This window comes from Dendrobium catenatum, unplaced genomic scaffold (assembly GCF_001605985.2).
Source record: "Dendrobium catenatum unplaced genomic scaffold, ASM160598v2 fragScaff_scaffold_1220, whole genome shotgun sequence".
Classification (NCBI taxonomy): Eukaryota; Viridiplantae; Streptophyta; class Magnoliopsida; order Asparagales; family Orchidaceae; genus Dendrobium; species Dendrobium catenatum.
In genome coordinates this window covers 1,940,476-1,956,723 of record NW_021319682.1, presented here as the reverse complement: position 1 = coordinate 1,956,723, position 16,248 = coordinate 1,940,476, and the positions used below count along the sequence as shown (strand labels likewise).

General features: G+C 36.9%; 1 protein-coding gene across 1 annotated transcript in view; it reads right to left on the bottom strand.

Moving 5' to 3' along the window:
• The window catches only part of LOC110109741 (beta-glucosidase 2), a 42,387-nt gene extending 26,363 nt beyond the window's left edge, over positions 1–16,024 (bottom strand). The window contains exons 1-3 of the mRNA XM_020840937.2: positions 15,608–16,024; positions 1,926–1,989; positions 1,537–1,592 (exon numbers count right to left, since the gene is read on the bottom strand). Of these exons, the coding sequence (XP_020696596.1) occupies positions 1,537–1,592; positions 1,926–1,989; positions 15,608–15,745 (258 nt within the window). The 5' untranslated portion in view covers positions 15,746–16,024. The remainder of the gene's footprint in view (positions 1–1,536; positions 1,593–1,925; positions 1,990–15,607) is intronic.
• Between the last annotated feature and the right edge of the window lie 224 nt (positions 16,025–16,248).

Genomic DNA, 16,248 nt, shown 5'->3' with positions numbered 1-16,248 from the left:
TGTCATGTTCTTCTCGCCTGATGGACTCCCGAGGTGGCATCCTCCCGTTGCTGTTAAGCAGTTCCACCTCCTCTTCCTCTTCTGGATTCACCTTCTCCTTACCCCTGCTCCCACTACCTTCTCCTCTTTCCTCCACTGGCACAGCCCTTGCTTGCCCTTCCAACAACTTCTTCATCATCTCCTCCAAAGCCATGAATTTCCCTTCCACATTCTCGCTAAATGTGGCCATCTTTTGGGGTGAAGGGGGGATTATCTTGAATTTGTATTCTCTTGGAGTTCTAGGGTTTCTTGTTTGGGCTCTTGGCGTTGCCGGAGATTGTTGGAGAGTTGTTCTTCCTCTCGAATCGAAGAACATTGTATCTTTCTTATGGTTTTTGCTTCTACTATTGAAATACAATAGTTTTGTGCAATTTCTTCTCAGATTTCTCGCGTTTTCTTCCTGTTTTTCCCTCCCAAAAATCAAGACGAACCGATTTATCATAGGAAACACTTGGATTTCCAAGTGTTTCTTACCCAAAACCAAGACGAACCAATGCCAAACTGCTGTCCACAGCAGAAACCAGCCAAGAATCAGGGAAAAACAGGAAGAAAACGCGAGAAATCTGAGAAGAAATTGCACAAAACTATTGTATTTCAATAGTAGAAGCAAAAACCATAAGAAAGATACAATGTTCTTCGATTCGAGAGGAAGAACAACTCTCCAACAATCTCCGGCAACGCCAAGAGCCCAAACAAGAAACCCTAGAACTCCAAGAGAATACAAATTCAAGATAATCCCCCCCTTCACCCCAAAACTCCTAATTAACCATAAAGGAGTTGTACAAAATGTCTAAACAGCCCCTCGCATTCAAAATTTCCCTCCCAAAAATCTTCCCTGGCCCCCGACGGCTGTGCTTCGCCCGCTCGGTTCCGCCTCCTGCGCGAGGTTCCGTCGCGAGTAGACTTAGACCGGTCCCGGTTGGACCGGTCCAGCCGGCCCCTCCTGGGCCGGCGTAACAGTTTGTCACCTGAAACAATATACAATGAGATTTTTTACCTTTAAATGCAACAATTTTTAATAACTCAAATAGAGTATATCATAACTGGGAAATAACATTTAAAATTTGTTTGGTTGTTTGTGGTATACTATATCCATGAAAGAGACTAACTGCAACCCTTCAGCTCCACAAATCTGTTGCCCACAGTACAGTGCTTTCCATGGCACATTGCCACGTACCTGAAACTTGCAAAACGACAGATTTTTTTGAAGAGGACGAACTGAAATTAAATTACTTAATCAGGCCTTAAAAACTTGCAATCAACAGAACAGACTTCAAAAATCTTGTAAGATAATTCATCATAAAGGGAATATGATTAGGCTTCAAATCTTGTATGCCAAATTCTTTAGAGTAGAGCCTTTTTGTGGCTTTCATGTCCGATGTATCTAATTATTTGAAGAGTACATAAACATAATATGATGGGACTCTATTCCATATTCAACCTTGAATACAAAGACATCAGAGGGAAATATAAGTTTGCTAGCAATGGAACGTGTACCTTATATTTGTGATAACCATCAGAAGCCGTGTCTGGGTTATTGATTCCAGCCCATCCTGGGAAAATATTTGTTTCATCTTAAAACATTTTCTTTAACTTGACTGCCAATTCATTCAAATTTACCCTCAGCTTTGTTTCATAGTTTCACGCATAAATGAATGTTCAGCATGAGGATAAATCTTTCTCATTTTACCCTAGTAAAAATCAAGTTTTTTTGGAACATGCATGTTGATTTACCAATAATTTGTTACCTTGAAAGGTGAGTACAATATAAATTTTGATTTATTTTTCATGTATCGTATTGAATTTAAAGTAATTGAATAGCTATGATACCCATGATTAAAATTTGAGAAGAATATTCAGACCCAAAATTTTTCTAGAGAAATTACCTTCATGTGTAAAAGTATCCCAGATGCTTGGAGACTTTCCATCATCGACCCATGCACCCTCGTACTACAAAAATATAAAGAGCATGACCAAAATCAATAAGTTCAAAATATTTAAATGAAAACATTAGTATACATGAGAAATTGTAGCATATAAATGCAACCATGGCCTAAAACAGACATTGTTAGGCGTACTCATGAGTAGGACTCTCATGCATTTCCATATAATGGGTACACTTGAAAAGAGCTTGGATGATTTAAAAGATTATTTAATTCTGCATTTTAAAGTATATGGAATTTCTTTATTATTTTTCCTATTATTCATTCATAGTTCTTCATTGTTTTTAGGCCTTTTTTTTAACAAATTATACCGGGCCTAAGTGTTGGTTGACCAGCTTTAGTGTTTGCCAACTACTATGGCCAGCCAGAACATGGGACATATCTTTGAGTGGATCGGAATTATGTCCAATAGGGTAGAAACCTAGATGGGGTTGTCAGATCGTTAGAACACTCGAGTTATGTTAAGGTTTGATCGGGATAAGGTAATTGTGCAAATTGGGCCTTGGATAGTAAAAAAAAAATACCATCTAAACCCTAAAATAGAGGCTAACACTTCATTACATCTGCCTCAAGTGGCGCCTCATTTCATGCCTTAAACAATTGAGGTGCATATTTCTTTCTTCCAATATGAAAAGTAAGCTTCAGGGTACTTTACATGTGCCCTGAGGTGCGCCTCCAATTACATAATTTTAAACAATAGTGTGAATCAAAAGAAAAAAGAGATGGTGGATGGTGGAGACATTCTTGTTGGCAACATGAAAAGATCCAAGGAATGCCTATAGCTGGGAAACCGAGAAAGGAGGTTGTTAGGTTGGTTCTCACCGAACTGGCCTAGCCGACCGAAGGGGGTCTGGCTCTGGTTTACAGGAGGCGGACAAAACCGCTCCTTAGGTTTGTCACCCAAGCCTTGTGAACCCCACTAGGCAAACCAATTAGGGAAGGAGAGGGGGATAGTTAGGATTGGGAGGAAAAGTTGAATTAGGAGATTGAAATTAGGGAATTAAGGTATTAAATAGGAGTTGTTTGGGATTAGTGCATGCTTTGTTTTGTGACTGATTTGGAGTTATTGTTCTTGGTGTTGGACCCTAGATTCGTCTAGGGATTGGGAGAGAACGATCCTCCTCTCGAATTGAAGATTAATTGTATCTTGCTTTATTTCTTCCATTAGTTTGATTTTATACAATAAAAATCACTATTTTGTTGTTCTTTCCATTGAATTTGTTGAGCACTTTGTTGTTTTTATCTTTATTGATAGGATTTCTTGAAATCTTCAAGTGTTTCCTATCAAACTGGTATAAGAGCAAATTTTGGGATCATTGTGGGCTGTTTTTTTTTGAAATTTCAGCGATGATTTTTTCCTAGTGGTTTATTGCTGATTTTTAGATAAAAATTAAAAACAAAAAATTGATAGCGGCCAAGAAGGTAGATGCATTGGAGGAATGCCTTGAAGGGGAGATGAGCCAAATAAAAGCCATGCTGGAAGATCGAATCTCAACTGTAAAAAGCAAGGTATCATTCATGGAAGACAGTTTTCAATCTTCATGCGATGATGAAGAAGCTATTGGAAAATCAAATTCAAACGACAGCATCGGAGGCAATAGGACTGGTGGGGAATTATCAGGCCAAGTGTTAGTCATTTTTCTAGTCCAGTATTACTGGTGAAGAAAAAAGATGGAAGCTGGGGGTTTTGTGTGGACTACATGATAGTAAATAAGGAGACTGTGCCAAACAAGTTTCCTATACTAGTGATAGATAAGCCGTTGGATGAGTTGAGTGGGGCAGTGATCTTCACCAAAATAGATTTATAGTCAGGATATCATCAGGTCAAAACGAAGAAGGAAGATGTGCACAAAACTGCTTTCAGAACTCATGAGGGGCATTATGAGTTCCTAGTGACGCCTTTTGGCCTCACTATCGCTCCAGCCATGTTTCAGTCACTCATGAACAAGGTCTTCATATCTTATCTCAGGCGATTTTTCTTGGTGTTCTTTTACGATATCCTAGTTTACAACATGACAAAGGAGCACTGCGAGCACTTGAGGAGGGTGTTAGAGGTGTTGCAGGAGCACCAGCTAAGGGCCAACCTGAATAAATGTTATTTTTCCCAGGCCAGTGCGGAGTATTTGGGTCATATTGTGTCTACAAAGGGGGTGGCAGCAAACTAATCAAAAATTGAAGCTATGTTGAGATGGCAAAAGCCTAAGAATCTGAAGGAGCTGAGAGGATTCCTAGGACTGACAGGATACTACAGGAGGTTCGTGAAGGGGTACAACACCATAGCATGGCCATTAATAGAGCAGTTGAAGAAGGATGATTTCATATGGGGGGAGGAAGCCATAACAGCCTTTGAGAGCATGAAGAAGGCTATCATTATTTTACTAGTCTTAGCAATACCTGACTTCACTCATATCTTCATGGTGGAGATAGATGCTTCAGGATATGGATTGGGGGTACTACTCATGAAGAATAATCGACACATTGCATATTTCTGCCAAGTGTTAACAGCTAGAACTAGGCTGAAATCAATTCATGAGTGGGAGTTAATAGCCATTGTATTAGTCATCTAGAAGTGATGACCCTACTTATTAGCTAGGCATTTCATTGTAAGAACAGACAAGCGGAGTTTGAAGTACTTGTCGGAGCAGTGGATGGTGATACAGGAGCATTAGAGGCGGCTGTCCAAATTGCTGGGGTATGATTTTGAAATCCAATACAAGCCAGGAGTGGAGAACATGGTGGCAGATGCCTTGTCCAGATGTATGAGAGAGTTGCATGAGACAACAATGTCAATCCATTGATGTTAGAGTGGGAGTCCATCAAGGAGAAGAGTGCCAGGGATGTGGAGTTGGGAAAAATTATGGTTGATTTATTGAGGGAAGGGAGTAGCCACCCGGGGTATTCTTTGGAGGGGGGATACTTCTATACCAGGGCAGGTTTGTGATGCCTAAAACATTAGTCCATATTCCACATTTGCTCCATGAGTTTCATGGGAGTGTTATTGGGGGTCACTCAAGGGCACAAAATACATACAGGAGAGTAGCTTCAAAGCTATATTGGAAGGGGATGCATAAGGATGTGGAGGAGATGGTAGCCAGATATGAGATCTATTAAAGGAATAAGCATATGGTCATGTCTCCAGGGGGATTACTATAGTCGTTAGGTTTACCAGGTTGACTATGGGAGGAGGTATCCATGCATTTCATAGATGGACTTCCCTGATCAGAAGGGTTCACAGTGATCCTAATGGTAGTGGACTGATTGAGCAAGTATTCTCATTTCATTCACCTACGATATTCATACACTGCAATAACAGTCGCATCAACTTTCATCAGAGAGGTGGTCAGACTGCATGGAGTTAGTGGTGTTAATAATTGACACGACATGAAAACTCGACTCGAACCCGACCCGAAAATTTCGGGTCTGACACAACCCGAATTCAAAACGGGTCGGGTTCGGGTTCATTAAAATGACCCGGTTCAACTTTCGAGCCGGGTTTGGGTTAACCCGATAGCGAACCCGTTTTGACCCGCATTGTATTCACTTTGCACGATGGATTAATTAGGAGTTAGGGCGACTGCATTTCGCATCCGCGCGTATTCATTTCGCGTCCGCTTCATCCTCTCCTTTCGCTGCTTCGTCTAGGGTTTCCGTTTCTTCTCTTTGGATCTCCTCGCTTTGTCGACGGTTTCCTCTTTTCTCCTTCTCTGGCATATTATTGGTACATGGTGTTCATCGTGCACATCTCGTTTGGCTCAACACAAACATTTACATCGCTCGTTGTTTGTATCTCTTATCTTTTTTTCTATTTTCTCCTTTTAGAAGCTTGATCTATGAGCAGAGTAGAGGGTTAGCTTGCTATCTTGCTGTCTGATCAAATTATTCTGAAGTTATGTGAGAAGTTTTTAGGTTTAGCCGTTTAGGGTTTGTCCGATTTGTTGTTGTCTTGCTAACTTATTGTTATCTCGAATATTATATCAATTTTTTTGAAAATTTGGTTAAGTTTGGCATGCATTTGTGGATTGACATGCTTTCGGTTTTGGGGTTGTTTTTGGCCGAAAAGTTGATGAGGAATTGTTCAGTTAAATTTGGTTTCAGAGGGGTTTTTTTGTTCAGTTTGTATTGGTTTTTCTATTAAATCCTTGTTGGTTTTTAATCAATCGCAGTTGGTGTGCAAATGAGCCAAGTCGAGCTCGACGTGATGGTTTTTCTATTTAGTTTGTGCTAGTTTTTCTATTCAGTTAATGCTGTTATTTTGTTGCTGTTGAGCATCTGGTTTTGGAGCAGTTTTTTTATATTCAGAGGATATGTTATGCTGTTATATTTGTATTTGGCAATTATGTTGTTATTCTTAGTTGTTATTATGAGTGTTTATGTTCATTGTTAAGCAAGCCATCAACTCATTAAGTATTAACTCTCACTCGCTGATGAAATTGGCTATATGATGCATATTGTAAGTCGAAATATGTAGTATTTTATGAATTCCTTAATTCTTTTAGTGTAAGATGGTTGACTTTGGTCTTAGAGATTTCTTGATTATTTTTCTTAATCATACATTTTATGTCATACATGTTATGCTGGAGAAGTTTTTTTTTTTTGGCATTTGGCGAATAATTTAATGAGTTAAAGTCTCAATGTGTTATATGTATTTTTTAAACAAGAAAATTAACAAATAGGTTAGAATTAGTACTGTAAATTTGTAATATATTTTAATGTTTTGGTTAGATGGAGGATTCCAACATCATTCATGAGAATTTTTCTATTAATGAAAATGAAGAAGTTCGGACTTGTGAAAATGTTGTAGAGCCGTCTAACGAGATATGTAATGAGGGGACAATTACTAAGAAACGGCGAAGGACGACCTCATTTGTTTGGGGCCATTATGAGATGTTACCTAATATGAATGATGGAAAACAAAAATGTAAATGTAAGAAATGTGGCAGTACTTACCTATGTGATAGCAAAAATGAAACTGGTAATCTTCGACGCCACATAAAAAAATTGTAAGAAAAGAAGTATGCGTGATATAGGATAGTTGATTTTACAAAGCAACCCTGAATCTTCAATGTCTATGTCTGATAACAAGTTTGATCATCCTGAATTTCGTGACTTGTTTACTGCTTCTATCATCATGCACGATTTGCCATTTCAATGTATAGAGTGGGTTGGAGTTCGAGCACTTTTATTGTATCTTTGCCGGGACTTGCAATTAATTTCTAGAAACACTATTAGAAATGATTGCAAAAAATTATTCATTAAGGAGTAGCATAATTTAATGGAACTGTTATATAAAGTCACTAGACAGGTTTGCTTAACATCTAATCTTTGGAAATCAATAAATACTGATGAGTTTATTTGTTTAATTGCTCATTATATTGATAATGATTGTCATTTGCAAAAAAAAATTATTACTTTTTCATTCATGCCACCCCTCATGATGACATTGCTTTGTTTGAAAAGATACAGTCTCTTTTGATTGAATGGAAAATAAAAACCAAGCTATTTAGCATAACTTTGGATGATGCTTCTGCAAATAATACTTCAGTTGATTATCTAAGAAATCATTTGAATTCGCGGGGTGGCTTGTTATGCGATGGTGATTTTTTTCATATACGTTGCACATCACATATCGTTAATCTTATGGTTCAAGAAGGTTTGAAAGATATTGATAGTGCAATTGTGAAAATAAGAGAGAGCATTAAGTATGTTAAAGGCTCTCAGGCTAGAAAACAAAAGTTTCTTGAATGTGCTACACAACGTTGTTTGGATGAGAGACGAGGTTTGCGTCAGGATGTCCCAACTCGATGGAATTCTACCTTTATAATGCTTGACAGTGCAATTTATTTTAAACGTACTTTTCAACATTTAGAATTGGTAGATTCAAATTACAAGAATTGTCCAACATCTCCTGAATGGGAAAAAGTTAAACAGATTAGCAAATTTTTGGAACCTTTCTATGAAATAATTTGTCTCATTTCTGGGTCTAAATACCCTACAGCAAATATATGCTTTCCTTGTATTTCAAAAGCTTATGCGGAACTAAAAAATGCAATGTTAAGTGGCCATCAATCCATAAAGTGAATGACAACATGAATGATTTTAAAGTTTGTAAAATACTGGTCTGAACTCGGTGATATTTTGGCAATAGCAGTTATTCTAAATCCGATATACAAAATGACTTTTGTTGAGTGGTGTTATCAAAGATTGTATGGTGGCAATTACCTCTTCGAATTGAGGAAATTGAAACTTAAGTTAATTTCATTGATTGCTAACTACGGTTCAAGAAGGAATCTTTAAGTAGGACAAAGTTCAAATATGTCTGAGCTAGTACAAGGGTGTCCTTCAAAGATTAAGTCAAAGCTTATGCAGATTTTTGAATCCATATCTGTATATTTGCCACTTCATTTTTTTTCATTTTTTGTTTCTAATACCCTTTCAAAAAAACATGATTTTGCTTCATTTAAGAAGGATGCCTTTACACCTATGAAATTTGAATTAGACATTTACCTAGATGAACATAAGCTTGATAGCAGTGTAGATTTAGACATTTTGAAGTTATGGCAAGGGAACCAGTATAGATTTCCTAGTGTTTCTGCTATGGATCGTGATGTACTTTGCATTCCAATAACAACAATACCATATAAAAGTGCATTAAGCAATAGCGGGAGAATTTTAGATCAATATCGAAGTGCATTGAAACATGATATTATCGAATCACTAATTTGTTCTAAGGACTGGTTATATGGAGAGCATGGTGATTATTCGTTCATCTTAAAACTGTTTTATGTTTAAGATCTCGTTGTGCTAATTTGTTTTTCATTACATAATTAATTGCAGCAAAAAACCCGGAACTTGATGCGGTTATTGATGATATCTTTAATTTAGATGTGAACAAAAATGATGGAGAGCTTGATGAAAGTTCAGTTGTTGGATGAACAACATAGATAGATAGCTTGCCTATTATTTATTTTATGCCTATCTATATTTCCTTACCAATTTCAAGAACTACAAGTTGGTTAGCTATTGTCCAATGTTTAAGTTGATGTTTTTTGTTGTAATTTATTGTGGATTTTTTGGGATGATGTCTTGGTTTCTTTGGGAAGATTCCTTTATTGCTCTGGTTGCTGGGTTAAATTATTTGCTGAGTTGCTGTCTTGGTAACCTGGGATGTTGGCATGTTGCTGAATTATATTTAATTTATAAGTTGATGAATTGCTATCTTAGTGTGCATTATTTGTTGTCTTGGTGGGTTGGTTTACCTGGGTTGCTATCTTGGTTTTTCTGGGAAGATGCATTGGTTGCTCTGGTTGCTAGGTCGGTTTGTGGGGGATGCCGAATTGGTTTGCCTTGGGATGCTTTCTTGGCTTCCCTGTGAAGATGTCTTGAGTGGCCTTGGGATGAGTACCCTTCTAAACTGATTGTGAAGTCATTTGGGGGAAAAATTTATTGGCTATTGCAATAGGTGGCATTTGTGTCATCATCTAATCAAACAGATACTATGTATAATTCTAAAATACAAAATGCCGCCTTGGATGGTAATATCGGAACTGTATTGTTGACTCATATTTCATTATTTGATGAATTTTTTGGAGGGTTAATCTGAGCTAATGACTCAATTTTTTAATTAATTCATGAATTTATTATTATATCAATTTTATCATTTATATTTTTTTGCTGTAGTGTAAATCTCCATGAGGGCAGGCAAATGACTTTTGGTCTCCAGAGTTTGAAGTTCTTCAAATAGTCAAATTTATTTTTGTAAATTGTAATTTCGAACTTTTAGATTTGTAATTTGAGAATTTATGTTTGTAATTTATAATATGTGGTATGTAATTTATTTGTTCATTTCAGAATTATGTAATTATATTTTATAATTTATAAGTTAATAAATTGTTGTCTTTTTTTGGAAAAAAAAAATTGTTGTCTCGGTTTGTATTGTTTGCTGTCTTGGTTTGTATTGTTTGCTATCTTTGTGGATTAGCTTACCTGTGTTTATGTCTTGGTTGCATTTGCATACTTGCATTATTTGGTAACTGAGTTGGACCAGTTGGTTTCCATACTTCCAGCTACTGGCTATATATTGGTTGCCTATTATTTACTTGTAAACGGGTTGGCGGGTCAATCCGGGTTGACTCGAACCTTTCTCGGGTCGGGTTCGGGTCATAAATTCTAACCCGTTTTTTTAAACGGGTCGGGTTCGGGTTGACCTGTTTAGGTCCGGGTCAAATCGAGTTCGACCCGAAACCCGACCCGTGACCCAGTTTTGACACCCCTACATGGAGTACCAGATGTTATAGTATCTGACAGGGATAAGGTGTTCCTCAGCTATTTCTAGAGGGAGTTGTTCAGGTTACATGGGAAAGTATTGAAGAGGAGCACCGCCTACCACCCGCAAACGGATGGTCAAATATAAATGGTGAATAGAAGATTGGAAACTTACCTAAGATTATTTGTGTCGGAGATACCCAAATTATGGGCCAAGTGGCTAGCATGGGTTGAGTATTGATATAACACATGTTATCATTATTCTTCTTAGATGACTCCATTCAAGATGTTGTATGGAAGGGACCCTCCTCATCTGGTGTTGGGCATAGGATCACACATGTTTCGTCAGTAGAGGAGTGTCTAGAGGAGCGAGACCGGGTGTTGGAAGATTGAAGAGGCATCTTCAGAGGGCCCATCAAATTATGAAGAAACAAGCTTATATATATCAGAAGGACATCCAATTTGAGATAGGGGAAAGGGTGTTCTTAAAACTCTGACATTACAGGTAGAAAACAATCACCAACAGGAGAAATGAGAAGCTTGCACCTAGGTATTTTGGGCCATTTGAAGTATGGGAGAAGATTGAAAAAGTAGCATATAAGCTGAAATTGCCATCCTCAGCAACCATACATCCTGTTTTCCATGTCTCACAGCTAATGAGGTCTATTGGGGAGCATGCAGCCAATTCTGAGCTACCAATGATACTAATAGAGGACTTGGATGTGATGTTGGAACCCTTTTAGTTACAAGGGGTGAGTCAAGGGGAGGGTAGGGTAAAGGAAGTGTTGATCAAGTGAAAGGATCTTCTAGATTATGAGGCGACATGGTAGCTTTATGAGAGGGTGAAGCATCAGTTTTCTTCCTTTCACCTTGAGGACAAGGTATTTCTTTGTGAGGGCAGTATTTTTAGGCCGGTTCTCACTAAACTGGCCCAATCGGCCTTAAGGGGACTGGCTCTGGTTTACAAGAGGTGGACAAAACCGCCCCCATAGGTTTGCCTCCCAGGCCATGTGGACCCTACTAGGCTAACCAATTAGGGAAGGAGAGGGGGAGCAGCTAGGATTGGGAGGGAAAGATGAATTAGGAGTTTGAAATTAGGTAATTAATGTATAATATATGAGTCATTTAGGGTTAGGGCATGCTTTGTTTTGTGGCTGATTCGGAGTTCTTATTCTTGGTGTCTTGGGCCCAAGATTTGTCTAGGGATTGAGAGAGAACGATCGTCCTCTTGAAATAAGGATTAATTGTATGTTGATTTATTTCTTCTGTTAATTTGATATTATTAAAAAAAAATCACTGTTTTGTTGTTCTTTCCTTTGGATTTGTGGAGCACTTTGTTGTTTTTGTCTTTATTGATAGGATTTACTTGAAATCTTCAAGTGTATCCTATCAGAGGTCTCTGAGTATACATCAAGTTTGAATACTTTGTTATCATATGCATATGATTCCTATAGGGATGTGTAATCTTCTTTTTTTTTTATGCATCTTGTTTTCTCTTAGAGTTACGGCCCAACATTTAAAATGAATGAAACTTGTTTGGATTTTATCTAAGTTGTGTATGTTCATTCTTTTATTTTTGAAATTGATTTCGAGATATTTTTTTCTTCCTTTCAATCTTAAACTTCTTATGACTATGTTCAAAAAGAATTTTATGATGTCTAAGAACCTGAAGGATCCCTAGATTTATATGACTGAATATTCTTTATACGAGCTCTTCCCTTCCAAAAAATATTATTCCCTACTTGATTGAAATCCCAATAAATGATTTTTCTTAATTTTTTTAAGATTTGCATAATGATAATGATTTAATGAGTAAAAATGCATCAAAATTTACTTCAATTCTCAATTGAAGATTCATGTTAATATCACTATGATCGAACCACCAATCTTGCATGTAACTCTCTTTCCCAAATACAAGAAAGTGTTAGAAGTTGTCTTCTCCAATTAGAACATATGCGACATAAACAACTTGAGTAAAAAATTCACAACTATTTATAGCTCTCTCCATCAAACACCAATAGTCACCAACTAAGCATCGTCAGGAAACATGAGTTATTTTATCATGTCCTCAAGCTTCTCACTCATCTCCAATAAAAGAAGTAAATTATTAATATCTTCTAAACTTATGATATCATGTCCAAAACAATAAGGTGTCTAAGAAGTGGTTGCAAGGAGGTAAATACCGCAAAACAAAATATTTCATGCTTATTATCATCAATCACATTAATTATTCTTAAAGCTTAAAGGATAAAATTGAACAAATTCTAATCTTATTTAATCAAAATACCTGTTCTTAATCCCATGAGCTCAAATAACTCATATGTGGCTTATTAGTAATTTGATGATAATAAACATTTTTGTAATATCATATGATGGCTTTCTAAGCATTCTAAAGTTCAAACAAATATTATCTAAAATATAGGAAAGATGACCTATTCCATTTGATGCTTAGATAGTTTGTAACTTCAAGATGAGTAATGCTTGGTGGATTAAAATATTTCAAGGAGATATGCTTAAGGAGACTAATAAATAGTAGCTACCTTCCCCTCCTACCATGCACACTTCCTACCCTTGTTGTTCTGTGTCCATTCTGAAAAAAGCAAAGTTTGAACCTTTACTGGACTACCTTTCGTGACTATCCCAACATCACTGCCAGTGCATCTCTTCAATTTGTACGTGTCTTTTTTTTTTTTCCTTTTTCATACATATGATGGTTGGCCGCTGCTAGGATCCCTTCATTAGCTCTCTATTCCTTAGTTGTCGGATGGGTTACCCGAAGACCGATTTCTTTTATTTTTTCTCTTGGCCACTGGAAAACCTTTCGATCTTGATAACAGGACATCTCTTGTACTAATGTCTCATTTTGACGCCTAACTTCAAAAATGAGGTGTGCAACAAAGAGTTAAAAAACCCCATCTTTTCATTTATATACCACTAATTAAGATTTTTTAAGATTGCGGTCAACTAACCGGTAATATAACCGAGCAAAAACTTCCTTAACTGATAATCAAGTGATTGGAATAAGAAGTGATTCAACAATCATATGGGTGTCAAAATATGTCCATCAGAATGGGTGAAAGAGAACTGCCTTGTGATATGCCCTTTTCAATAGCGGAGTCGCCCTTTCAGTCTTTATCCATTCTATCTGTAGTAAGGAGAGCATGAATAATATTGCTTTGATCATAATATTAAAAAGAAGATTCAAGGCTAAAAGAGGACACTCTTTCCAAGATGTTTTGGTTTGCACTAAACTAGCCATCTCTCTCACTATTACATAAAAAAGATAGACGACTACCTTCGTGGGATTACACCATTTCGATAAAGCAAGTAAAGCATTAGAAACGCCCCATATGAATGTACTGAAGGTCTCTTTGGTTCGTTGTCCAGGGCATAATGGGATAATGAGAGGAACATAGAAAGAAAAAGATACTTTCTATTACAGTTAGGTAATGAACTCAAATATTTATATATATATATCCTGCAAACAATCCATCTTGAGTAGCTTCTCATAAGAACAATAAATGGATTTACATAAAGTTCACTCGTTGGTAGATGAGTCACGACTATATCCTTATTAGTCATAGTCTCTTTCTGACAAAACTAAAGATCCTCAACATTGATGTGCTTCTAACTACCATCAAACAAACTTTCAAACTGGATCTATAGGGAGATATATATAGTCACTCTCCATTGACGCAACAGGGTAACAAAATTTTGTTGCATCTAGCGCCTTTTTCAAAATCCAGTTCACTTCAACAAGTTGGAGCTAGATGCTTCTCAAAGCCGTGATACAATTATGCAACTCACTAGGCCCTCATGGCCCACATACACAGGTACATCTTGCTGGATCGGGAGATCGCATTTCCTCCAAACAAGAAGAAAAAAGGGAAAGAGGATCCAAGGCTATCTTTACTGCTACTCTAAAAAGCATCTATTAAACCTAACACCCTCATCGGCATCCTGGTAGCATAACAAACAAATAGCACTATGTCCCCTTTAGACACTAAAAAAACCCTTGAATGGTTCACCATAGAGTTCTACCAAGATCATTAAAGCCACGACATTCATAAATATGTCATGGCATTCCAAAGAAACTATATACATGAGACAAGCCATCGCATGGGCAAACGCGACCCTAGTAACAATCACCTTTACCTTTGCATAATCCGTCTAAGGACACTTTCAATCACACAACTCCTAGTAGTAATGGTTCAATCAATATGCTAAGACACCTTCCTAATAGATATAAATCTACGCCTCAAGATAGACGAAAAAGATGCTAAAGGAAAGAAGGACCCTTCACCATCTATCCCATCCATTTGAGTGACGGCTATGAGGTTATCCTAGAGACACACATAGCAAATATGCACTGTTTTGAGTGACAAGACTGCAAAAAAATTTCTTCTTAGTCAAAAGAAACTTAGGAGAATTATCCCCTTGTTCAAACTCAAACACGAGAACTCTTGCCAGATATGGGGTTATTGGAAATGCTCTCCCACTAACGTTTGTAACTATGGGCACACTCACAATAACCAACTACCAGAGGATACTCCCACTAACTGCAAGCATAACATCAAATTTGACCATCTCATTAGATTCACCCTAAAAAATGACCATTCAACTAAGCCAATATAGCAGTAATTCCCATTCATTTTCTCTCTTTTTCCAAAGAAAAAAAAAGGTATAAGACATTTAAAAATTCTAAAGGTAATAGTATTGATTTTTATAAAAGAAAAGGGCGCTCAACACCTTTATAACAATATGGCAAGGGATGAAGATGCAAGTCACGGAATCCCATGTTCTCAAAGTTCTTCAAATCAAGCTTGTGACCCGTCAACTAATGATGGGACCCTTTTGCATATCTCTAATAAGAAACCCATGTGACATACAAGTCATAGTGTGCAAAGTGTCTAATCTATTCACTCATGGTTTCATAGGTATTGGAGTGCAAAGTCTCAAACAACGCACTCGATCAACCAGAGTTAGAGAATGGACTCATAGTCACTATTTAAGACAAACAATATATGCACAGGGAGGTCGTCATACCTATCCAATGACTCTAGGTGTTTGATTTTCAATAAGAAGTCTAAAACTACACTACGAAGATATCCATTGTCTTTTAGAATATTAGAAAAACTTTCAAAATTAAGTTCGTGATACATTTTTTTATGGAATCTGTCGGCTGAGTGTGGTCATCCAATGTTGCTTTTTTGGGAACACCTGAACATCGTGACATTCCTAGTGTCCCAATATAAGGATTCATGTATATTGCATTTGATGCATTGGATTCCATTGTGTTTTTAAATCCAATAACGTTTTTTTAACTATCAAACTTTATCCAGACAACAGGCAATAAGGGAAACCTGAAAGGCAGAAGTTCCTGCTCCGAAAACAAAATCCGCAGGGAAATCGTCTCTGGTGAACTCGGAAAAGCACGGAACTGAGTAATAATGCTCCCAAAACAATAGAAGCACCGCCAATAGCTCCGCCACCTTCGCCATCTCAATAAGCTTTTTCTTCTCCCCTTCTCCTTTGAAAGCTAACTTTTTGAGTTCTCACTTCCAATTTTGCAGTAACTCTGAGCTCCTGCACTTCATTTTATATTGAAGCACTTGGCCCCATACCATAAAATAATGAACTGCGCAAACCACTTTATTTTATTTTAGCTCTCGCTAACATTTATACATAACATTTCCCCGAAAAAAAATAAAAAAAAAAACTTTTATTCATAACACGAGGAACTCATGGCAGCAGTTTCGCACCCTACCTAACACCAAGGCAATGGCGATAAATTTTATCACAGTTTTTATTGCAATTTTTTTTTTATTTTGTATCGATAAATGAAATAACTATTTATAAATTGCTTTTATTTTTGGACAATGATAGACAATTTTTTTTTGTACTATGTGGAATTTAGTTATTTTTAAATATTATAGTATGTTATATTAATGGTCATCAAAAAATATTATTTTGATTAGATATTAATCTCGAGATATGTTTAAAT